General features: G+C 37.5%; 6 protein-coding genes across 6 annotated transcripts; 3 read left to right on the top strand and 3 right to left on the bottom strand.

Moving 5' to 3' along the window:
* Positions 1-5,689: 5,689 nt before the first annotated feature.
* On the bottom strand, positions 5,690-9,982 carry L201_006630 (uncharacterized protein; the record flags this gene model as incomplete). The annotated part of the gene is made up of 13 exons (XM_066222349.1): positions 5,690-5,815; positions 5,890-6,094; positions 6,175-6,252; positions 6,347-6,675; positions 6,789-7,712; positions 7,781-7,893; positions 7,960-8,568; positions 8,655-8,972; positions 9,049-9,061; positions 9,147-9,234; positions 9,313-9,384; positions 9,454-9,696; positions 9,774-9,982. The coding sequence occupies 13 exons, from the start codon at positions 9,980-9,982 to the stop codon at positions 5,690-5,692; spliced, it is 3,327 nt and encodes a 1,108-aa protein (XP_066078446.1).
* A 1,424-nt stretch (positions 9,983-11,406) lies between these two features.
* L201_006629 (uncharacterized protein) lies at positions 11,407-13,083 on the bottom strand (the record flags this gene model as incomplete). The annotated part of the gene is made up of 9 exons (XM_066222348.1): positions 11,407-11,486; positions 11,577-11,609; positions 11,673-11,772; positions 11,851-11,990; positions 12,074-12,174; positions 12,244-12,485; positions 12,559-12,647; positions 12,710-12,740; positions 12,814-13,083. The coding sequence occupies 9 exons, from the start codon at positions 13,081-13,083 to the stop codon at positions 11,407-11,409; spliced, it is 1,086 nt and encodes a 361-aa protein (XP_066078445.1).
* An 832-nt stretch (positions 13,084-13,915) lies between these two features.
* Positions 13,916-15,095, top strand: L201_006628 (lactoylglutathione lyase; the record flags this gene model as incomplete). Its single annotated transcript, XM_066222347.1, has 5 exons — positions 13,916-14,026; positions 14,182-14,222; positions 14,283-14,395; positions 14,498-14,658; positions 15,033-15,095. The coding sequence occupies 5 exons, from the start codon at positions 13,916-13,918 to the stop codon at positions 15,093-15,095; spliced, it is 489 nt and encodes a 162-aa protein (XP_066078444.1).
* A 297-nt stretch (positions 15,096-15,392) lies between these two features.
* On the bottom strand, positions 15,393-18,631 carry L201_006627 (uncharacterized protein; the record flags this gene model as incomplete). The annotated part of the gene is made up of 15 exons (XM_066222346.1): positions 15,393-15,508; positions 15,582-15,621; positions 15,724-16,019; positions 16,135-16,227; positions 16,309-16,555; positions 16,615-16,703; positions 16,764-16,818; positions 16,878-17,156; positions 17,217-17,319; positions 17,380-17,567; positions 17,623-17,706; positions 17,768-17,870; positions 17,933-18,201; positions 18,267-18,479; positions 18,539-18,631. 15 exons carry the CDS (start codon positions 18,629-18,631, stop codon positions 15,393-15,395), a joined length of 2,268 nt encoding a protein of 755 aa, XP_066078443.1.
* A 435-nt stretch (positions 18,632-19,066) lies between these two features.
* Positions 19,067-21,797, top strand: L201_006626 (uncharacterized protein; the record flags this gene model as incomplete). The annotated part of the gene is made up of 9 exons (XM_066222345.1): positions 19,067-19,515; positions 19,584-19,675; positions 19,735-19,838; positions 19,894-19,967; positions 20,026-20,196; positions 20,302-20,653; positions 20,745-21,002; positions 21,117-21,335; positions 21,432-21,797. The coding sequence occupies 9 exons, from the start codon at positions 19,067-19,069 to the stop codon at positions 21,795-21,797; spliced, it is 2,085 nt and encodes a 694-aa protein (XP_066078442.1).
* A 655-nt stretch (positions 21,798-22,452) lies between these two features.
* Positions 22,453-23,703, top strand: L201_006625 (uncharacterized protein; the record flags this gene model as incomplete). Its single annotated transcript, XM_066222344.1, has 4 exons — positions 22,453-22,874; positions 22,958-23,199; positions 23,366-23,560; positions 23,636-23,703. 4 exons carry the CDS (start codon positions 22,453-22,455, stop codon positions 23,701-23,703), a joined length of 927 nt encoding a protein of 308 aa, XP_066078441.1.
* Positions 23,704-23,722: the final 19 nt, after the last annotated feature.

Below are 23,722 nucleotides of genomic sequence, written 5' to 3'. Positions count from 1 at the left end.
TTATGAAACGTCTAAAAGGAACCAAAAGCAAAGATACCAAATTATCGGAGTGAAGAATAAGGGTGTACTAGGCTCGTGCTATATCTAAGATCCCTTATGATATGCTTGATTTCACTTGATTATTCTTTCTTTCAATGGCTTGTGTGTATTCTTCAGGTCCCCGGTACCCTCGGATCTCTTTCCTAGACCACTAATGTTCTATTTCTACTTTTGTGTTGTTGAAAGGTTTGGGCAGTGAGCGGTGTTTATATGTTTATATAAGCTGGGTCTCTCTAGACGATGATGACAACACTCGATCATGAATTGAGAAAGACGGCGTAAGTTGTTTCGGATGTTCTTCCTGGTCAAGCCTAAGTTTCAAACCATTAAACAATCGGGTAAGCTTTTCGATCACTCCAAATACACACCGTGATAAAGGTATGCCTTTCACTTTAATATCGTTTATGGGAACTATCCATAAAGAGCAAAGCTATATGTATGACACTGACCTGCTAAATCTTAAGATGATATCTTTAGTTGAATTGTGATGTGATTCTGCAGAACGATCTTGAAATGGAGTGTACCGTTGTAGATATAAATAGTTGTGAGAGCTGTAAGCTGAGTTGAGGCTGATCTTGGGGGATGTATGCTTGATTGATAGGAATATATATATATATATATATATATCTGATCTTGTCTTACAGAGGAGAATTAAAGGAGAAAAACAAAGTTAAAAAAGATAAGTCTAAAGGCGCCAAATTAGAATGATGATGCTGTTGTCTTCGTCTATTTAAGAATTTTTTCTGAAACTTCTTTGGTTACTCTATTTTCAATGTTTTATTTTTTTTTCTCTCTTTTTCTGGAGAATAAAATCAAGGAAGAAACAATTGATTTGCCGTTATTTTTGGATTATTCTTTTGTGGAAATGATACGCAAAGGAAATTTTCTTGATGAGGTGAGATAGAGATGCACAGTAATTATGCAGTATAATTTTCTACGGGCTTTACGATACGTATGTTGTTTGGTACTAGTACATATGGGATTCATACATAACAACCTCTAAAAGAACAAAAGTATGACAAGATGGATATGACGACGACGACGATGATGAAGAGAGGAGAACTGGAGAAAAAAAAAAAGGAAAGAGAAAGGAAAGAAAGTACCGACGACCGATGAACACTAAATTATTAAATCTAAAATACACCCGAAAACCAGGAAAAACGAAGGAAATAAGTTATAAGATTTACAGAAATGAAGTAAATTGAAAAAGGGTAGACGGCGCTTATAACGGCATAATAAACAACAGGTGAGATTCGAGATTCAAGATTCGGGTTTTTCTTTCTTTTCCTGTCACGAATAATACCTAGTGACTTATCCTTAAATGAGGAGATTATCCTGTTCATAGAAAGTTACTTCGGTCATCTGTACATCCACTGTGCGTCTGATCAAACTCCTAACGCTCTGTTATAGTGATATCACATAAGAAACTCGGTCGGACCGGAATAAGATTGGCTTAAAACAGCACAAAAGAGATTTTATCAGTAAAAGTCTTCTCTTAAAAGAGATCTCCCTCCTCCAACAATTAATCAGCTCAGTTTCGGTGACCGCAACCCTATTCCGACTGACCCAAGAGCATGAGGAATCAAGAGGAACGGCAAAAATAGTTAAAAAAGAGCTAGTTCTGCTCCAGCTGCTTTGATAGTACATCCCTATGTAAGGCATTGGCAGTACCAAGTTTTTTCACCCTTTTCTGAAGTTAACGGAATCTGAATCTTCCAATTGTCCGACATAGTTAATATACATTTGTTCTTCTGTTCGCTTTCTCTCCATATACATGTAGGCAATAAACATTTATTCATATGTACACAACAAGCTGTGGAAAATTCTACGATGCGAACCCTAGATCGTAGCAATAGATTAAATCGATAATTGTCCTTTTTGTCGTTGAAAACACGTCTACTACCTGCATTGAATTCTGCTTTTCTATAATTGGGGGTTCCATAAAGAAGATCTACCATTAGGTGGCGTAGTTTTTCTTTTTCAGGGGATCTCTAATCTAAATGAAAGGAACGCATGGTATCGAACAAGCCAACTCATCCGTCAAAATACTGAAGGTTTCATTTCTTCCATCACAATGATTGTCGGAGGGAACACCGCATCGATATTCTCTAAGGCCGCTTAGAGCATATTGCGCTGACAACAACTTCCAACAACTGGCCATTGTTCTTATTGTTCTTTTAATATTTGTTGATTAACGGATACATACAACTCCGCTGATCTCGGGAACAAAAGGCGCTCGGTTGACTGCGACTTCACTTCACGGGCAAGTGAGCGCCTGCTGCTCATGCATGTCACGAATTAGCCCATATTAGGAGATGACGCCCGGCTACTGATTCGAATATTCTCAGAAGTGTAGTATGCATTTTATTGTTCTCTGATCCTCTGAACTGCGTACGTACGCTTTAACGAAGAAGATGGATAGAGGGAAAGGGGTCAAAAATACTGTAACAGTTCGACCTTATTTCTTCTAAAGTGGTTTAACCTGAAATAATGTACATATAGAAATAAAGTTGGAAACGAGATTTTGGTAAGGCTACGTTAACAATCTAGGAAAAAATTGATTTTATCCTATCTTTTATGTTCTCTTTGTGTCATTTTCCGTAGTCTTATGAGATAGAGAAAGGAAATTCAATAATTGCCTGATTTTTTTTTGCCGAAAATAATGGGATCCTCAAGCTAGTCACTTTGCCGATAGTTCCTCTTTTGTCATGGCAAGTTGTATACACAAGCTCGCTGTTTTGATGCTACGGCTTCTAGGGATTTGTTTATTAGTAATATTCATGCTTAGCGATCATGCTGTCTACCTCCACACGCATGAAAGGGAACATTCGTGGAAGCGGCAATTATGTTAAGCCCGCAACATCCTGGATATACGGTACAAACGCCTCGGGATAATGTGTTTGTCGGGGACTGACTATGTCGTCTAGAGTGGAGGACTTTTGCAGCAAGACTACAGATGACAATCCCGCTATTTACAATTGGTCTAGACCATAAAATAATCGCTTAAGTATAGTAGCGCATAAATAGACTACGTTTTTCAGATATCCCCTGAAATCGATGAGTAGTTTTCCTTACCCCTGATCGAAACTAACAGTCTAAAATGGGATCTTTTCACCGCTGCTTTATACGTGCCTTTGCCTTTGTGGAACTTGGTCCATTCGAAGTTTAAAGCTAAATTCCCTCGGGGGTTGTACATTTTCATTTCTATCTTAATAATAACATCAACCGAAATACATTCCATGAACGAGTACGCATCGATTTCGCCAACATGAAGGTCTGATCGTTGATGCATATTATCGTCATCAAGTATGTATGATACTGTATAATTGACTTACATACTACAACAAGATAGATCTTGACGAGTATCCAATTATGATTAGTTTTCTCTCCGACGATCACAGTTTCAGTAAATAACGTGTCACAATCGGAATAAAAGATATATCCCTATCTATGGTCAGCATAACTGTATTACAGCTATGTATGGTAATGAAGTAGTACGAATCCGGTTTATTCGGTATAAACTTACCATCATGAACATCATTATGATGCACATGATATCTCGGTACCCTCGCTACCGTATCTTTAGTTGTATAAATATTTTGGCATAAAAACGTATGACAAAACATATCCCATATTAGTCATTCTGCATTATAGAATTCCTAACATCGATATATGACCTACCTTAATGGTTCGCCGTAGTCACATACAGAAGGTTCGCTTAATACATCTTGAGGAGATCCAATAGGGAATCTAACAAGGTTTAGCTACTTTACCATAGTATCCTTAGTGTATTTACAGTAGAGTAAGTAAGTCACCTGAAATCGTTTGTAGGTATGATCGGTTATAGAGGTGAGCTTTATTTTACTGCGAATAATCTTATACGAATCACTTTGTTCATTCACCGCTGCCACCGACTTCTTCAGCGACTAGCCAGGATCGTACGAGACGCCACATTCCAATCGCTTCATATTCCTATCTTAGAGTGAAGTTTGAAACGTATCATTTATTTCAGGCTAAACAGGAGGATAACGTGTAACATAAAGTTACATACACGATACTCGTGACACCGGCGGCCGGCTACCGTTACGCTCTGCGTAAAAAAGCACTAATGCCTGGCTTGAGGAACATGATCTTCGCAGGACGTTGTTCACATACTCATTTATCCAGATCGGACAATTCAATTGCAGTACTCTATGATTGTGTGGATATATTGCTCCTGTAGTGATATGGGAGTTCAACAAAGTAGTCGCATCACGACATTGCTGGAACCACCTTCGCGACGCTAAAGGTTGTGTACAAAACGGACATTGAAGTAAGGCTGAATGTCTTTACGAGAAGATAGGGAAATTTGAGGAACATTGTGAGACATGCGATAAGCTGACGTTAGAAGGTAAAAAAAATGATGGAATCATTTCGGACTCCTCGGAACAATTTATCACGTAAGGTGACTGACCCATTGCCTGTAACTGTAATGGTGATGCTAAGAGTCCATTTACTTAGATATCGTTTATACGAAGAATACCAAAAATGGCCTCAGCGATAGAGAATGACTATATTGCTTATAGTGAGCTGCTTCGTTCATCCGCAAAAAGAATCGCTTTGATCTTTGAGCTGCGGGCTATGCCAAGCGTCTTTTCAAGTCTCTGGGACTACCGCGATTTATACTACACAGTTGTAAAACCTATGTAACGGTAATCCTATCAAGCTCTTATGATCTTGCTGTATACCTGGACTGCCTCGATATTCGTTTCAATCTGACCACTCAACAGATGCCCGATTGGAGATCAACATGATGTGCTAACATAAAATACTGACCTTCCCGAAACATCGCGAAGTTTCGTTTTCACACAGAAAGTGAGAACTGGGATTCCCGTATATCATTAAGATTTCGATCATTCTCAGGGTTTGGCGGTACGGTGTACCATCATAGGAGAACACTGAATTCGCCATTTGACCATACGATAACAGTGGTTTTCATGGAATGAAATTGTTTCCACAAAGATACTTGCAGTCTGCTACTGCAGTTCTGCTCACCGAGTTCTCGATTGATACTACAATTTACACACCTGTTCAAGATTACAGCGATAGAAGAAGTCAATGTGAATTGCGTGATAAAACTATCCTTAAGCCACTCATGCAATCGTTCCCGAACACCTTTCGGAGTGACGAATAAAGTTCTCACTAGCGTACTTTTATCGGAGTCCAAATAGCGCGTTTTGAACACTCCTCGATATTCATACGGATCTTCGAAGGGGACTTGATATTTGATAATCACTTTAAACGTCTGTAAGGCGGATATAGTGAAGGGCACTTTATATGAGTAAGCAGATAGGAAATTATTCAAATCGGAATTATCAATGTATATTGACTAAGGAGATCTGGAGAGACATGATAGGGTATATATAGGACATTTTCCATAAGATCCTATCTTTCGATTGTTATTGATTGTTTCGGCAGACAAAGTATTGTTTGCGAGCCGTTATTTCCCGACGAGAATGCATAGAGTTTGGTGACCCATAAAAAAGAGATACACTCTATATATAAATTATAATTCTGGTCTAAGTCACTTCGATTGAGGTATAACTTGGATATTCCAGTCGATCGGGTTATATGGTAATTATAATTTTGCGAGATAACTGTTCTATCGAGCCTACCAAGCAATCTTGGTAAGGAAACCTTTAGGATATCGTCTAATGAAGAATTTCCTAGTTTCATCTAATGATAATAAACCAATTGCAAACGTAAATGGTATGAAGATATGTTGAACAGGAACTCCCTATAACATGTACAGTTATATCAGCTAAAATCTTATTGGTTATGACGTGTACAAATGTACTGTACAATACTCACTCTAGTTAAGAAAGTATGCTGGAAGAAGGGAACATAACTGAAGAAAAATAGGAAAACTAAAGAAGCTATCATTGAAGGTATAATCCAATAATTTCTTTTCGATTCATCTGACCATTTGAATGGGTTATGTTGGAAAATACTTAATCTTCTTGTTCTGGTTGAGAGTAAGTTACCGAATTGCATACCGACAAGGGTGAAGAAGTAACTATATATGTCACGATGGAAGGGGCGTCAGCGATATGCGATTTATCTCGTCAAAATAGTTGTCTTTCCAGTCTAACTTACATCGATTGAGCTTTGTTCACAGCTTCGTTGTAGGCATCTTGATTGTATTGAGGAGGTAGACCACCATAAGCCAATACGCTGAATGTGACAAAACCAACATATAAGAATCACTCCTTCATCTCCGATTGCAATCGACAGAGGGTTATAGAGAAATGATGTATACAGTACTTACAGATCTTTAAATTTAAAACCTTGTTTATCCAACCACCAAAAAGACATTGACATTGCACATAAACTTTCTAATAAACCTAAAAAACCATAAGCTTGTAATAAAAATTTCCAATTTATTAATTTATCCTTTTTCGTATTCCTTGGTGGTCTAGTTAATAAACCAGCTTCAGGTTTTTCAAAACACATTGAAATTGCAGGTAAAACATCTGTCACGACACAAATTATAATCATTTGTAAACTTGATAAAATTTGTGGTAATCCTAAAAAAACATTTAGTAGAATTGGCATTAATTCTGAGAATGATCCTGCAGGTAATAAATATAAACATGTCTATGTTATTGATAAAATAATAAGATATGATACGTCGTTAGCATTAAAACCAGGTTTTTGGTGAATGTCTTGTTGGGTAAAGCCGGATTAGATACCCCGTAAAGATAACTCACCTTTCTCAAATTATCGAATACCAATCTACCATATTCTACAGCTACAACTATAGAAGAAAAAGATTCTAATAAAACAAGATCTGCAGCTTCCATAGCTACATCTGAACCGCCACCCATTGCGATACCAACATTTGCAGCTTTTAAAGATGGAGCATCATTTACACCATCACCTGTCATACCGACAATATTACCTCTTTTCTGAAATTCTTTAACAATTCTTAATTTTTGTTCAGGTGTTGTTCTCGAAAAGACGATTTCTAAATATTGACATGCTTGTTCCCATTGAGATTCTGTCATTTCCATTAAATCATTACCATTTAAAACCAGTGCAGGTTTTCTATCGTTAACATTTTCGATAACATATTGTTGTATTTGGTCTAAAGGTAAATCTCTAGGTAAATCTTTAGCATAATGGATTTTTGAAGAGGTTATAATACCACATTGTTCAGCAATTGCTGCTGCTGTTCCTTGAAAATCACCTGTAACCATAAAAAACCTTATACCTGCACCTCTCATTATTTTGACTGTTTCTGGTATTTCTTGTCTTGGTGGATCAACCAAACCTACTAAACCAATTACAGTAAGTTGTTGATTTAATTCGGTGTTGACAAAATCGGAAAATTCAGGTTGATCAAAAGAGTATTCTTTGGGAATTGAAGACCGTGGAATGACCCGTTTGGCAAGTAAAAGTACACGTTGACCTTTTGAAGACCATTTTTCTTGAACAGCTGTCAATCTTGCCATAGTTTCATCGGTCAATGGTAAAGCAGGTCCACCAGATGGATCATTAATGAAGGTGCATCGTTTGAGTAGCACGTCAGGAGCACCTTTACACATAAGCATAAGATCCTCAGGTCCAAAATCGTTGTATGTATCGCATGGTGCTGGGAATAAAGGTGTTTTGGCAGATGATCTTCGACATAGCTGGAGATTGTAATGTTGTCAGCCTACTTCTGTATATATATATATACCTCAATGGTAGCTTTACTTACTTTGAGCATGTATTTGGTTTTTGAGTTGAAATTGACTTTGAACACTTCTGCCCATTCTTCGAGGGATTCTTTGACCGATCTTAAGGTTTCAGCGCCTCGTAGAATAGCAGAATCTGCGATATATGTTTTCCTCTTTAGTGTCTGAATATGCTAGATCTTCCAATATAGAAACGACTTACCAGTAGCATCACCATTCACTAATCTCAACGCTACAGGTTGATCCAGAGTTGATTCATCGAAACTTGCTGCATTACAAACACCCATGATAGCAGCCATTTGAGCTATATTTTTGCCATTATCTTTACCTGATACAATTTTATCTCTAGCTTGAGTCAAATCTAATTCTTGATCCAAAATTGATAAATTTGTTACAGTCATTTTATTTTCTGTTAAAGTACCAGTTTTATCTGAACATAAAACATTTACTGAACCTAAAGTTTCTACAGTCATTAAAGATTTACATAAAACTTTATTTTTAGTTAATGTATTTGCAATTACAGCCAAAGATATTGTTACACTTGCAGGTAAACCTTCAGGTATAAATGCTACACAAACTGATACTATATCAACAATTAATGTTGGTACAGTAATAAAACCTTTATGTTTTTTATTTAACCATGCTCCCCAAGCTATTATAACTGCTAAAGCTATTGTTATAGCACAACAAACAATAATAATGACAAATCTAAGTATTTCTCTTTGGAGTGTAGTCAAAGAGGGTGCTCCAGTTGAAGAAAGTTTAGCAATTCGTCCGAATACAGTAAGATTTCCTGTTTGAATAACAACACCTAAAAAAAACGAGAAAGTGGAACACATTAGCGTTTTAACCGTTAATAATTCTGTCGTTCGACTATACGCAGAGCAAATCACTTACCCATACCTGAACCACTAACACACAAAGTACCTTGTAATCCGATGTTCTTGGTTTCCAGCATATTCTCATCTGTCATAACAACTGCAGCTTGAATGGGTTCTGATTCACCGGTCAAAACACTTCTATCCATTTTCAAGTCAGATGAAACGTCAATAAATCTAATATCTGCAGGTAATTTGTTACCCAATGAAACATAGATGATATCGCCAGGTACAAGTGCTTTAGCGGGTAGTTGTGATTGTATGGAATTTCGGAGAACCAATACAGCAGATGGTAATAGCCCAGTGATTGATGCCATAACTTTTCCAGTTGAAAAGTCTGAAGAATCGAATCGGAGGATTAGCTATGTTATGTATAACAAGGCAATTTGAACCATCCTATCGTTCTCACTTACCTTGCCAAGCATTCTGTAGAGAAATGATCGTATGATGGAAATTGATCAAATTTAGCGAAACTTGGTAAACCTATTGAAAACCTTGTTTGTTTACTCACGAAAACAGTTTGGATCGCAATAACAAGAAGTAAAACTACCGCTAAAGCAAGATTGGCTGCAGAAGGGTTTGGTTCTCCGAGTGGTTTCCTATTTATGTTTGGTGTAAGCTGTATTTCCTTTTGTTTGCGGAGATATGCTTTATTTTGAATAACAAAGATGATTTACCACGCGATGAAACATAAGATAGAGGCTAGTAATAAAAGGGTACCAAATCCACCAAGAACGTAATTAAGCCATCTAAAATCGGATCCCATCAGTTACTGTGATTAATCCTTTAGATGGGATGATTGATACATGGAAACTCACTTGAGGAACAAATTAGGTTTAGGAGGAATGACTTCATTTGAACCATATTGACCTAATTTTCTCTTCACTTGTTCATCTTCCAAACCCACTTTGCGATTTACACTTAGTCTTTGAAGAACTTCATCGACTGAATATTTATGCCATTCTAATTCTGCAATATCTTTAACTGTACCAGCGGTTTTTGAGGATGTAAGTGGTGCAGATCTTTGTCGTTGTGTATCTGTGACATCAATCGATAGAGTTCTATATATACGTAGACAGCACTTAGCTCAGCGTTCATATACGAAATTGTCTCGGTGCAGTGAATATAACAGACATACCTGAATTCTCCAACCATCCGACTTGCACTATCCCTTCTTGAATGAGTAGCTCTTCTCATTCTTTCAAGACCTAAAGCGTTATTATCAGGAGCAGCGTCTCTGATAGTAATACTTTTAAGTAAAGTTTGGGGAACATGTTGCTGTGAAGTAGAATGAGAATCAATAGATTTGAGATCTATCATCCCGTCACGTTCAATATCCTCAATCATGTTAAATAAGGTATATGGTTGACAAGTAGAAAATCTAGCTTGCGAGTTGATTAGTTAGTCGAGTGGAAGAGATGTAGAACAAAAGAATTGATGAGAGAAGGTGTTAGTAGGATTAACGCGTTGAGCTAGTCTCTTTATATACATTTTTTGGAAAGTAGCAATAGCGCTTTGAAATCGCTAAATAGTATACCAATATCAGTGCGAAGCGATGGATGTAAGCTAATGAAAGCTGATGAGCCATCATTCAAATCTATTATCTTGATTGGATATTTTCACTTGATTATGAGCGATTTTTGGATAAAAATAGACAATAGCTCTTTCAAAAGGGTTGATTCTGCTTTACTACGCCATTTTGACGGTACGATAATTCACCTAAAAGGACAAGGCCACATGAAATGAAAACGTTGATATCGAGTAGTGAAAGCCTCAGACATTGTATGTTGTCTTGAGCTATTTCTCATACCGCATGGGAGTAATTTTTTCGAAGTTGTCCTTACAATAGTAAAATATTCCTTTTCGATCGTAAAACTAGATAAATTAGTCTGGATAGCCTAAAAATCTAATCACCAACCAACCAGAATAAAATCGCTCTTTTCATTTACTACCTTCAGTTGAAATTGGGATTGTCAAATCTTTCAGAAGGCTGATTGGCATTGATTTTGCAATATGCTGTATAACTTGATTTGACAAATAGATTACTGAATTCCTCTTGAGCGTATCTACTGAATCAATTCGCCATAACGTACAGATAATAGGGGTATTGTCTGCGCTGAGCCTATTTCCACGTGTATAGTCTGAATTACACCGAAAATAACACCATTTTTGCCCAAATTAACAAATTAACACGATTTATTTTCAAAATTCCTTGATGTTTCGAGTGGTTTTTCTTTCCTATTGTAATCAGCCTTCCCGCATTTAAAAGTTAATTTGAATCCTTTTTTATTATTTCAAAATCGTAAAATCGCTCATCAGATTCGAAAATGATTTATGAAGGAATGTCACCAAAAATTGGATCAGCAGTATTGAGATTAAACAAAAGTAGACATGTGTGTTGGATTATGCTTAAGGTTACATCAATCAAAGATAAACAATAACAAACCAATAAACCAACCGGAAATTCACCTCACTGCCCCCTCTCACTGTGCCTGAGCTGCCACGTGAGTCATTGCCAAAACGGAACCAAACAAATCGCTCATATGACATCCCCTTTTCTCCATCTATGGTAACTAATTATGAAACAGAAACGATAGGGCCTACCCAAAGTGGGTCACCTCGCAGATTGGGAACCTAGCAAAGCACATGCATCCCAAACATACAGCGGTATAACTTTTCAGCTCATACAAAAATAATGTGCACATTCCTACGCTTGGGATATACAGCCAGGGCAATGACATCTACATGAAATATACAAAATTTATCTACCGTTACATCTTGGCATAGGGTACACCTGATGATAGGCCACCATCGATAGGAATAGCTTGACCATTGACGTAAGATGAGTCATCTGTTGATTGTTAAAAATTGACTTAAATTAGCTTACACTTTCGACCCGGATACGAACAAGCTATTGTATGAACGCGGATCAATCACTCACCAGACGCTAAAAATAAAGCGACCTGAGCTACCTCTACAAGAGTAACACTGGTCAGTGACAACTCTTCTAGTCTATAGGATGCATTGAATGACTTACCAGAGCCTTTACCTTGTCTATGAGCAGGGTTTAGTAAGCCCATCTTGTCTGATTTACCCGCGACTTGTGCAAGCGTGAACAATCCTTTTGTCATATCGGTCTGGAAGATGCGGAATTATCATATCAGCTATGAATGAGCACGGTTGACATCACAACGTGGAAGGATATCAAAATTTACCTCGATCAAGCCAGGACAAAGGGCATTGACTCTGATATTATATCCTGCAAGATCGTATGCGGCAGTTTGAGCCATTGATACGACAGCGGCCTTGGAAGCTGAGTAAGGGATGGGTCCTGCATTTGCCTTTAATCCAGCAACTATATATCGAACAAAGTCAATCAATTAGAAACTAATGGAGATACAAAGGATCTTATATATGATATGACACGATTCAACTTACTTGATGCAGTTAATATGATACTTCCGCCTGGTACAGTTTTACCATTTTCGGGGGAAGTGATCTTCATGGCTTCCGAAGCATATTTGATAGCTACAAATACTCTTTGTACCAGTAACTCAATATCAGCTTGAAATTAATTCCTTGACTAGTATTGAATTTTCGATACTCACCCAAGCGCATTAATTCTCATAATTTCTGAGAATTCTGTCTCCTCAATTTCACCAACAGGTCTGATCAAAGCTTTCAAATCACCTAAAGCTTTATTAACATCTGGACTTGTATTCCTTGGACGAAGTTGTGAAATTCCAGCATTAGCGAAGAAGAAATCTAAATGACCATTCTCTTTGATGACTTGTTTAACCAAGTTTGAGATGGATGACGAGGAAGCTGCATCTGCCTTTAACATGGTGACCTATCATAACAGATTTGAAAGATCAGCTGTAGCTGTAAGGAAGCTTTATCGAGATGATGGAACATTAACATACTTTGGTAGATGAGTAAGTACTTTCTAACCATTTCTTCAAAGGCGGTAGAGAGGTATCATCATAATCTACCAAGTAGATATGTTTTGCACCTATAACAGACAAAGTAGGGTGAGCATGGAGTTTGCAGAATGATGAGGAATGATATGCTTACCTTCTCTAGCAAAAAGTTTAGCAGCGGCAGTCTAAGCACATATACAGGGGTTTTCAGCACAATTTATCTACCGTAAGAAAAGGAAGTATACAGTATAAACTCACTCCGATACCAGTTTCCGGTCCTACACCCGTGATAATTCCAACTTTCCCTTTTACTCTATTTGTACTCTTAGTATCTTCAGAACGTTTTTTGACACCTTCTAAAGCTGATTTCCTGATCTCTTTGAGCTGATCTGAATTACTTGGTCCCCCTCTTGCAGTTCCTATGGCCACGCCGCCTTGGGCAGATTTAGGTTGCGATTTAGCTGACTGAGAGACAGTGGTAAACGCATCAACATCAGTACTTTGCTGCAATTTGTATTTATATGTCATGTTGGATTTAGTGGTCGAGAAACTTCTTAGTTGCCCAACTAAATTCCTTTGAATTGATCGCAATCCTCCAATGTAAGACATATCGGGGAAGTGATGAATAGTGAAGATGAACGGATGACTTACTTTCACTTCTTGGCTATTGGACATCTTGACTATATACACTGATTTTACCTAGTAGGCCAATATCGAGGGAAAAGAATCACAAAGGAGGGTTGAAGGTTGATTGATTTTAAGCTGAAACTGTGTGTTTGTGCGAGATCTAATATAGCTCGTTTCGTTGTGATAGTAGGTAGCGGTAAATAGTATGTATATATATATATATATATATATATATATATATATAAGAAAGAGTGATTCTGCTGAAGCTGTAACGAAACAAATTCAAAAGTTCGTAGTATCTTCACATTATACTTGTTCCCTCAGCAAATACATGATACAAATCACATTTCATGTATTCTGAACAACAACGTAGATGATGATGGGATGACCTTGTGCAACAACAACTAAAACCACCTCCTTTCGGCTTGTTACACACGCTTTTAGCCGGTTTAGCGTAATTATGGTATTATATTAGTATTTTCCGGACATTCCGGACCCTTATCAAACCACGTGCTCATACCTCCACTTCAGCTTTAAAGTAAGTTGGCTTAGACGTCATTTGCCGAATTGTCAGTTGATGCTGGAAAATACCATAAATATCAAGTTCTAAATATACAGCACACCACAAATCACAGTCCTCTCTACTCGATCTTATATCTTTCTACAAATGATACACCCTATAAAGCAAACTTTGACCAGGAATCTAATTAACAATAGTAGACAGATAATCAGAATGTCATCTTCAGCTACCAACACAGCTACATACAAATTCAATCATACCATGTTCAGGATCAAAGATCCTAAGGTTTCTATTCCATGGTATGAAAATGTTTTAGGTATGAAAGTGAGTAGACTGTTTCTTTTTTTACATAAAGTTGTTTATGCAGAATTGGTTAGGAATGCGACTGTTATGGTGAAGAGGTTTATTTTGTGCATTGCCATGCGATGTAATTAAAACGGAACCAGAATTAGTACTAATATATCGATCTAATCCGGTAGAAATTCAAGGAATCACCAGGAGGTGATTTCACCAACTATTTGTGAGTTTCTATTCATCAAGTATGCGATGATCTTAGCTTAATAAACTTTGTTTCATCTAGCCTCGCTTTCCCAGGTGGATTTGGTGATAAAGCCAATGCATCAGATGAAGAGAAAGCAGCTGTTCAATTAAACAGAGAAGGTGTTTTAGAATTATGTCATAATTGGGGAACAGGTAAATTTGCAGTTATAAAATATACATGATCAAACCTTCAGAATGATAGAATGTACAACTGTACATGAAGAAAATTGCTGATATCGTTTCTTTCGCGCGCAGAATCCGATTCAAGTTTCAAAGGTTACGCATCAGGTAATGAAGATCCAGGAAGAGGTTTTGGTCATATCGCAATTACAGTAGATAACCTTGAAGCTGCTGTGAAAAGATTTGATGAATTAGGTGTTAAATTTAAGAAAAGACCTGAAGAAGGTAAAATGAGAGTAAGTTATTGATAGTCCATCATCATTATAACACAACCGATCTTCGATTCAGGTGAGAGGTGTAACGGGGGTCGAAAGTCAGCCGATAGATGCGGGGAAGACTTTGTTGAGGGATTAAGCTTGGATTGAACTGTTGAGAATGGCGAAGAGCAAAATCCCATTTGCATTATCAATTGATGCCATGTGGGAGCGATGAAGATATACCAGATTGTCTTGCGGCAAAGGTTGCTTAGGAGCACTAAAGCCTCAAAAGAGAATAATAAGGAACGGCATATAGTAGAGAGTGCATGGCGATGACGAGGGTGAGGGAGACGAGGCAGAATAGGAAAACTCCGTTACTTATTCAAGCTGACGTTCTGTTTGTTCGATTACAGCACATCGCATTCATCTATGATCCAGATGGATATTGGATCGAAATTCTCGCTCAACAAAAATAAATTACGGTCTTCTCGGCTGAAACAAAGTAGAATAAAAGAGTGAACGTATCAGGATGTAGCAGTATAAAACATGTATATGAGCGAAACATTTATGCAAAAGAAGTACAATCTAATGAAAATCACTTGCTTGCATGTGAAAAATGTTCTCAGTTATTTATACATAATGATGATTACAACATTTGTCAATCTATATAAACATACATTTCTTGCCCTTACTACGTCCGTCTTCGTAGACTTGATTTTGATTACCCAACTTATATCAGTCCTACTTGACTCCCCACTATCATCGACTCTGAATTATTTTTTACTCTTCTTCTTCTCACCACCATTTCCGCCCGTTTTCTCATTTTCAAAGTACTCCGACATAATCTCGATCAGATCACCTTTCTTCGTTTTACTATTGAGGGATATCTCTATCGATCAGGTAAATTTTGAATGATCAGCTTACTTGCTTCGACATCAAATGACTGGAGATTGATCACTTACTATAGAATTTAGCATAATCTTTCAATTCCTGTACTTTCGCCTAGCAAGGTTTCATAGCACATCACATGTCAGCGAACAAATCTTGAAAAGTTATACCATATAGGTAAAAATTGGATGTATGCTGTGTAGAAGCAAGACATACTTTATCTAATTTTCCAGTTTTCCAGAGTCCCCTTAAATCTCTTAGATCACCTTCTTCCAAATCCGGTATATCATTTTGAGTTGCGGTTGATCTTTTGGTTGGAGGTTTCAGAGATTCAGTAGCTCTTTCATCATCTTCAATTGATTTGTTGAATTCATTCATAAAGTCTCCTGCAGCTTTATGCATTCCCCACCATTTTGGAAAGGTTTTATCTAATTCTTGTGCTGAGGTGGAAGTAGGATCAAAATCTTCTTCAAATGCTAGGGATTGCAATTGTGCATAATGGTATGCTAGAGCTATTTATCAGTATCAAAAAGTGAAAGTCAGCTACCATCTTTGCTCAACCATTGCGTTGTTTCGCATGACAAAACCGCTCTTTACGGTGTTGAGCTTATCAGCGTTTCGGCTTACAGGGATTAGGGTATGCTTCTGACCTATAATGGCCAGCCTTTATCCTTAATCTCTTTATAATGTTTGACATCAATTTTGCTTGACGGTCGGTTGCTAGAAACGAGAATTGAATGAGAACACATATTTTCCTGTTAGCAGCGTATGTCATGCCACAAAGAGGTCATATCTACTCACCAAGTAAATTATCAGTCATATTCTTTGGTGGTCTCCTTATATCATCTCTATAAGGAAGTATAACAATATGGAAACCTGGAGGCTGATCTTGTCCACCATCTTTAGTAAAACTTTCTTCTTGCGGTATCAAAATACAAAATTCAGGTTGGGTATTCGTACGAAATCGACATATAGCTAATGCGTGTCTGTTCAATTTGATGCAAGATTTCAGTAAAGCAGCGAATGTTCGGGTCGATCCTGTATAATCCTATTAGAAAGAAGATTAGCTCAAAAACCAAGAGATTGGGGAGCTAAAGCTTTACTTACATTTTCATTGGGATATATGAAATAGGAATGTTTGAGATTCTCCTCTATTGCCAAGTGATCTGGACTTTGGAACCCGATTATCTTGATTTCTGAAAAGCGACTTTGTGAGCGGAAGATGATAGAGCACTCCAGCGTAGTTTGGTACTTACGAGGCTTCATACCCATCGATTTGAATTCTGCTACCTCATCACTGGTGAATTGCAACTGCAATGGATTTGTTAGCGCCAAGTCAAGGTAAAATGGTCTTAGTGAGTTTGACTTACCCTAGTCCGAGCGATAACCTTCTGCTTTTCGTCCCCTCCTCCATTTTTCTGCTGAGATCTGCCTTGTGTCGCTTCAGCCATTTCCACCTCTTCACCTTCATCTTCCTTTTGCCTCCTTTCTAAGTCCAATCTCAAAGCCTCTTCAGCAACCATCTGCTGTTCGGCTTGATGTTCATCGCTTTCCCACCAGTTTGGTTCAATAACGTTTTTGACTGTAGCTTCGTTACCGAATTGAAATGCTTGACCAATTTCGGTATCTTTCAGTACCGCTCCCGTTTCCTGATATGATCGTTTGTATGTAAGTTGATTGATTAGGGAATTATTCATAAGTCGACTCACAGCTGAAGTGTATTCCGACTTGATCTGAACTTCCTCGACTGTTTGTCCCCTCATTCTCACTAATTTAGGTTGACCTTTTCCTTGAGTAGACACCATAGCGTATCTGAGTTATCGAAAATTTAGCAAATGGGGGTTGTTTTTGCAGCGAAATGCTGTAACTTACCCGCTCACACCAATTTCGATATCACCGTTCTTCCCACCAAACTTCAGTGGTATACTGAACTGAACCCTTTTAGGTGCATGTCGAATGACTAGATCATTCATAACATCTGCTAGCTCCGCCAGCCCATCTACATCAGGTACCTCATCTGTTTCAGGGGCATTGTCATCTGGTTCGCGTTGCAGTATGTCCTGTGTGCTATATTAGCTATCTGTGAGTGGATCTATCCCTGATCACATAGCTTACATTCCAATATAATGTAGGATTGAAACGATGATCTGGTCTGTCAACGAAGAAAGTATTTATCGAAATACCATACGATGAAAGATCCTGTCGACATACAATTACTTAGCTGAGTAGCTTATCCGTACGTATTGACAGAACCACTTACCCCGTAGACGGTCCGTGCGGGTTCTCTATTCATCTTACTTCCAGGTGGATAATCGTTATCGGTCACCAAGAAAACACGCTTGTTTCCCGCTAAGTTGGTACCTCTGAAGTAATTGAGCCAACAACATCAACTTGAAGCACACAAAGATACTGAAAGCTGACTTACGCATCTCTGAATAAGAAATTACATGTAACCAGAACATCTGCGATATTCAATTCTTCCTCTTTATCGCAAGCAGGAAAATTATCACTAAAAATCTCAGGTTGTTTCGTCTTAATCCCATCATCATCTCCTAAAGCATCATCTTGCTCTTTAGCTCTTTCCATTAACTTGACTATTCGTTTTATCTCTTCGGCATTGATTGTTCGTAATTTCTGATATACTTGTGTACCGGGTTTATAGGATGCTTGACTTGACGAAGGTGTATTACCAGGCTGAAACAGCATAAGTTATGAGCTGTGACACAAATTGGACGAAGGTATCTCTTTAACGAACTCACGTCAATGTTCCACAATAAAACTCCTACACTATCTGCTGGACCTGTGATGACTTTACTTCTTTGAATTTTGACTACAGCTTCTAAAGCTTGATGTAAAGCACTTTTACCTCTTACTACCTCACCATCTTCGTTGGTGGTATCTGGAAAAGGAATTTGCATTGACTTTGATGCATCTATACAGAACAGTATGTGATCTCGAGATGCATAGGCATACTACAACATTAGATTAGCGGTGATACAGCTAAGGAGGTTGATGGAAGGATCAAGCTTACCTCGGATGTATCGACGATATCATCGTCATCTGCTGCTTCCCAAGACTCCCAAGAAGGGACATCTCTTGCCCTGTCTCCATAGTAGGAGGACATGTTGTTGACTGATTAGTATTACACTGCCTCCTCTGTGGGCGATGTCATGAAAGTGCAAGCTGATCAAGAAACGACTTTGATTTTGTAAGATTAGTTTGTGCTTGTGGTTGATCTAATGTTGTTGACAAGTTGAGCTGCAGCTTGGAGACTCCGCATTATGTCATGTCCAGTCACCTTCATTACACGTGTGATTCTTTTTTGATCAATCCCAGTATCAGATTATGTACACTACCAGGACGCGTATCAAAGGATTGTCACCAGTAACCTTACTGGGGCTGGGCTGCTCCCTACATCATCATTTGCATCATCCCACCGGTATTTCACCCTTTATCTTTCGCCGGTCTCACCTCTTATCCTCATTCGAGTCCTTCAACAAATCTTGACATCACTTGCTTGCACTTTGCTTTCATAAGTTTTCAAGGGAATTTGTACAAGATGTCGATGCCACCGCCAGCACCACCCAATAAATCCAAATCACCCCAGCTTACCGCTACAAACGCTACTTCATCATCCTCTTCCAAATCACCTAATCTATCACCTAGTTTAGCTAGATCACCGAGAACAAAACCATTAGGTATGACAGGTATAACACCACCACCTCAGCCGCAAGGTTTGACAGAATCTGGATCTTTAACGAATAAACCAGTTGATCCAAATGTTTTAGCAGATGCAGTTTCAAAATTAGATATGATACGTTCAGCACCAGCACCAATGTCACAAGTCAATTCACCTGCTGTAACTCCAGGTGCAAGTGGTGCTTCTTCACCTAAATTATTTGGTATACCAGGTGGAGCGATGACCCCTGCCGCTTTAGAGAGAATGCCTTCAGGTGATGGTAAAGCTAGTGTACCAGGTACACCTCATTTCGGTGCTCAAACTGAATTGTGAGCTTATCAATCCATTCTATCTAATGCAAGAGGATGAAGAAGCTAATGACGTCGAATTTCAATAGATTGAAAACTTTGGATGAAAGTACAAGGATATTAAGACAAAGTTCAAAAGCTCCATCGAGAGCTCCATCTGTATCTGGTATCGGTACTGTTGGTAAGCTATATATACTTGAACCACTCTTACCGGATCACGAAAGCTGACTTCTGATTCAGTGGAGAAGCCTGATTATTCCGAAGCTAGAATTGTTGTTGCCATGGTTGGTTTACCTGCACGAGGGAAATCTTACTTGAGTAACAAGTTGATGAGATATCTAAGAGTAAGTTTGCTCAAAATACCGTTGCATGATTATCGTTGAAGTTATGCTTGTACAGTGGCTTGAATATAACGTCGACGTATTCAACGTTGGTCAGTTGAGAAGGTCGAAAGCCAGGACCGCCATGCAAGCGTAAGTCAATTCTCTCGCTGTTTACAATCAAGCATAGCTAATAATGCCATGTTAATAGAGGTGAAGGCAAAGTGGATCATTCAGCAACCTACTTTTCACACTCAAATGCTCAAGCCAGCAAGGTTCGAGAACAGCTAGCCAATGAAACCCTTGAGTCGTTGATATCGTGGTTAAAGAAGGAAGGTAATGTTGGTATTATGGACGCCACCAACAGTACAATCGAAAGAAGGTGAGTACCGAATTTTTCATTTCCACGATCATTAACGACCTCCTTAGCCAATATCAAAGTGAATCATTCCGCTGATGACATAATGTTTTCGTTTACTTTTGATAGAGAATGGATCAGACATAGAGTAGCTCAAGAACCGAACTTACAATTGATGTTTTTGGAATCGTTCTGTGATGATCCTGTAGTAATTGCCGCAAATGTAGCGTTAAAAGCATCATCTGGTGATCCTGATTACGCTGGAATGTCAAGGGAAGATGCAGAAAGAGATTTTAGGAAAAGAATTGAACAATATGAGAGTGTTTATCAAACTATAACTGAACCTGATATATCATATTGTAGGATATTGAACGTTGGTCAAAGAGTAACGATAAATAGAATACAAAGTTATTTACAATCAAGAGTTGCTTTCTATCTCATGAATTTACATTTAAAACCTAGGAGTATCTATTTATCAAGAGTAAGTGGATTTTTTTTTCGATACACATATACATTTACCAAATGTTATCACATAGCTAATGATTACTGATTTGTTCTTATCAATCTCTCAGCACGGTGAATCAATGTACAATGTAGAAGGTAAAATAGGTGGTGATTCAGATTTATCACCTAGAGGATTTGAATATGCACGTGCTTTACCTGCTTTAGTAAGAGATAATATTGGTGATGGACCTTTAGAAGTTTGGACATCGACTTTACAACGTACACAGCAAACTGGAAGTTATTTACCATTCGAAAAGAAAACTTGGAAATCTTTGGATGAATTAGATGCTGGTGTCTGCGATGGTATGACTTATGAGGAGATCGAGGTGAGTCGTAGCTGGGGTTGCAACAGATACTTCGTTCTGCGTATCGTATTCAGGTTGTCAAAATCAATCAGTACTCCAAACAGGAAACGCTAACTTCATACAAATACCGCGTAGGAGAAATACCCAGAAGACTACGAGTCTAGAGATGAAGATAAATTCAACTATCGATATAGAGGTGGTGAATCTTACCGTGATGTTGTCGTTAGACTTGAACCTGTCATTATGGAATTGGAACGACAAGAAAATATCTTGATTATTGCTCATCAAGCTATCTTGAGATGCTTATATGCTTATTTCCACGGAAAGACTCAAGAGGAATTGCCATATATCAAGGTGAGTCATTTTTAATTTATTATGTCTTGGTAGATTCATACAATTGTCACCTTTTTTTTGATTGCATCCGCTAATCAATTTCATTTTTTTCCCCAGATTCCCTTACATACATTAATCAAAATTTCTCCACGTGCATATGGATGTCATGAAGAAAGATATCCATTACCGATTGCAGCAGTAGATACACATAGACCTAAACCAAAAGGTAAAAAAGGAAATACACCTTCTTTACCAACTGAAATTGAAGAAAATAAACCTTTTCAGAAGAAAGATGATAAAGAACCTGAATTTAACGCAGATTCAAATGCAGCAAGAGATTATTTCGGTGATTCAGGTGGTAAAGGTTTAGGTGTTAAACCTGAAAGTGTATCAAGAATTTTAGAACAAAAAGTCAAAGAAGGTGATATAAAACCTACTGCTCTTGGTAATACCGACGGTGATGTTGCTGTGTCACAAGAGTAGGTCTGTCCGGTAAAGCTTGACGGAGTCTGAAAATGGCATTACTCGTTTGTTATGGACACCTTCTCACAACGCATACATATGGCCATGGTAGTCGATCGGGTAGCTTGATTTTATATGTAGCTCTGCTAGTCGTAGTACAATATTTTTAGTATGTGTATGACGGCCGATGTATTCGATGTGATCGATATGAATTGGACGATATTTTTGCTTGCCTGTAACCAGTTACTTCTCACCCTTATTTGGTCCACCCATTTGTACTCCATATTACCGTGACAACGATGATGCAACGTAGATCATTTGCATATTATATTACACTACTTCAACTATCTTATCTATTTTGATGGACTGATCTATGTATGATAACTGTAATTACATATAACATGGAAGACTTTTTATAAGTTAACGTACTAAGCCAACATCTCCATCTAAGAGCGATCCAAAATCAAATCCCACAATATTCAATCGATATCCTGAAATCGCTAACATTGTGAAAACCCAGTTTGAAAACAATTTAACAATAGGGACTATCTACATTACGCATCTCCTACTTGACCTGGAACAAGGATTAGACAGTGAAGACAAACCCCTACAAAGTATCGCAAAGACTTTGACCGAGCCCTAAAATCAAATCGAAATAGCGAAGACATTTCCGAAAATGTCATCATCTTCATCTTCATCACCAACATCAACAACAATATCAATGAAATTAAATTCAACTTCATCATTATTATTAGAAAGATCAAGAATAATATCATTAAATTTAAAACCTAGTCCAACATCATTATCACAAATTACACGTAATTTAATTACAATTAAATCAGATTTAGATCAATTGGAATTAAAAAATAAAGGTTTATCACTTGGTGGTGGTGGTGGTGGTGGTGGTGGTTTTGGTGGTGGATCTAGTAAAGTAAAAGGAAATACAAGTAATAATAAAAAAGAATTTGAAGAATTAGAAGAAAGATATAATAAATTATTAGAAATTCTTTCAGAAGATGAATTGGGTAAAGAAAAAGTTAAACAATTGATAAGGAAAAAAGAGGACGAGCAAGAAGAAGAAGTTGATGATTATCAAAGGTGAATAATCATTATTCACTGATCAGATTAAAAATTACTGCTGAGAGGATAATGTAACTGATTGATCAACCTTATTTATTTAGATCATCCTCACCATCAATATATCAACCTACACCTTCACCAAAACCTAAATTAAATTCAATACAAACACCATCAATAAATGAAGTACCTAAATTAAATATCGAACCTCCAACACCAGGTATAAATCATAACAATAATAATTTAAGACCATTTAAAGATTATCCAGAAAGTTTAGATGATGAAGAAAGAGATACAGGTTTAGATCATAATGATATGTTAGATCATCAACAAATGTTAATGAATGGTGAGTTGATCCTCTTTTTTTTTTTCTTTTACCAAGTAATTTTTGAATTAAAAGATTCCCAGACACATTCACGTACATTTACATTTAATTATTGAAACAGCTATAGGAATTAAACAGAATGATATTATACTGATATTCGATTTTTAATGTACGAACTCATATTTAGACCAGGATGAAAGATTAAATTTATTATCAAATTCAATTGGACGTCAAAATGACTTATCAATTCAAATTGGATCAGAATTAGATATACATCATCAATTATTAGAAGATACAGATCATGCAATGGATAGAACTTCAGCTAATTTACATAGAGCAAGAAGAAGATTAGATAAAGTCGCTGATGAAGCTAAACAACATGGTAAGTCTTTATTTTCTGGACTCTACACTGTTCTCAAAGTACACAATGCTAATCCTCTCGCACAACGTTGAATAGGAAGTACAATAACGATAGTGGTATTGATTTTCATACTGCTAATTCTAATCATCGTTTTCAAAACTTGATTGGGTTGGTGTCAGTATT

Source organism: Kwoniella dendrophila, chromosome 9 (genome assembly GCF_036810415.1).
Source record: "Kwoniella dendrophila CBS 6074 chromosome 9, complete sequence".
In the NCBI taxonomy this organism is placed as follows: domain Eukaryota; kingdom Fungi; phylum Basidiomycota; class Tremellomycetes; order Tremellales; family Cryptococcaceae; genus Kwoniella; species Kwoniella dendrophila.
Note: the sequence above shows the minus strand (reverse complement) of the source record. Positions and strands in the feature narration are given on the sequence as shown.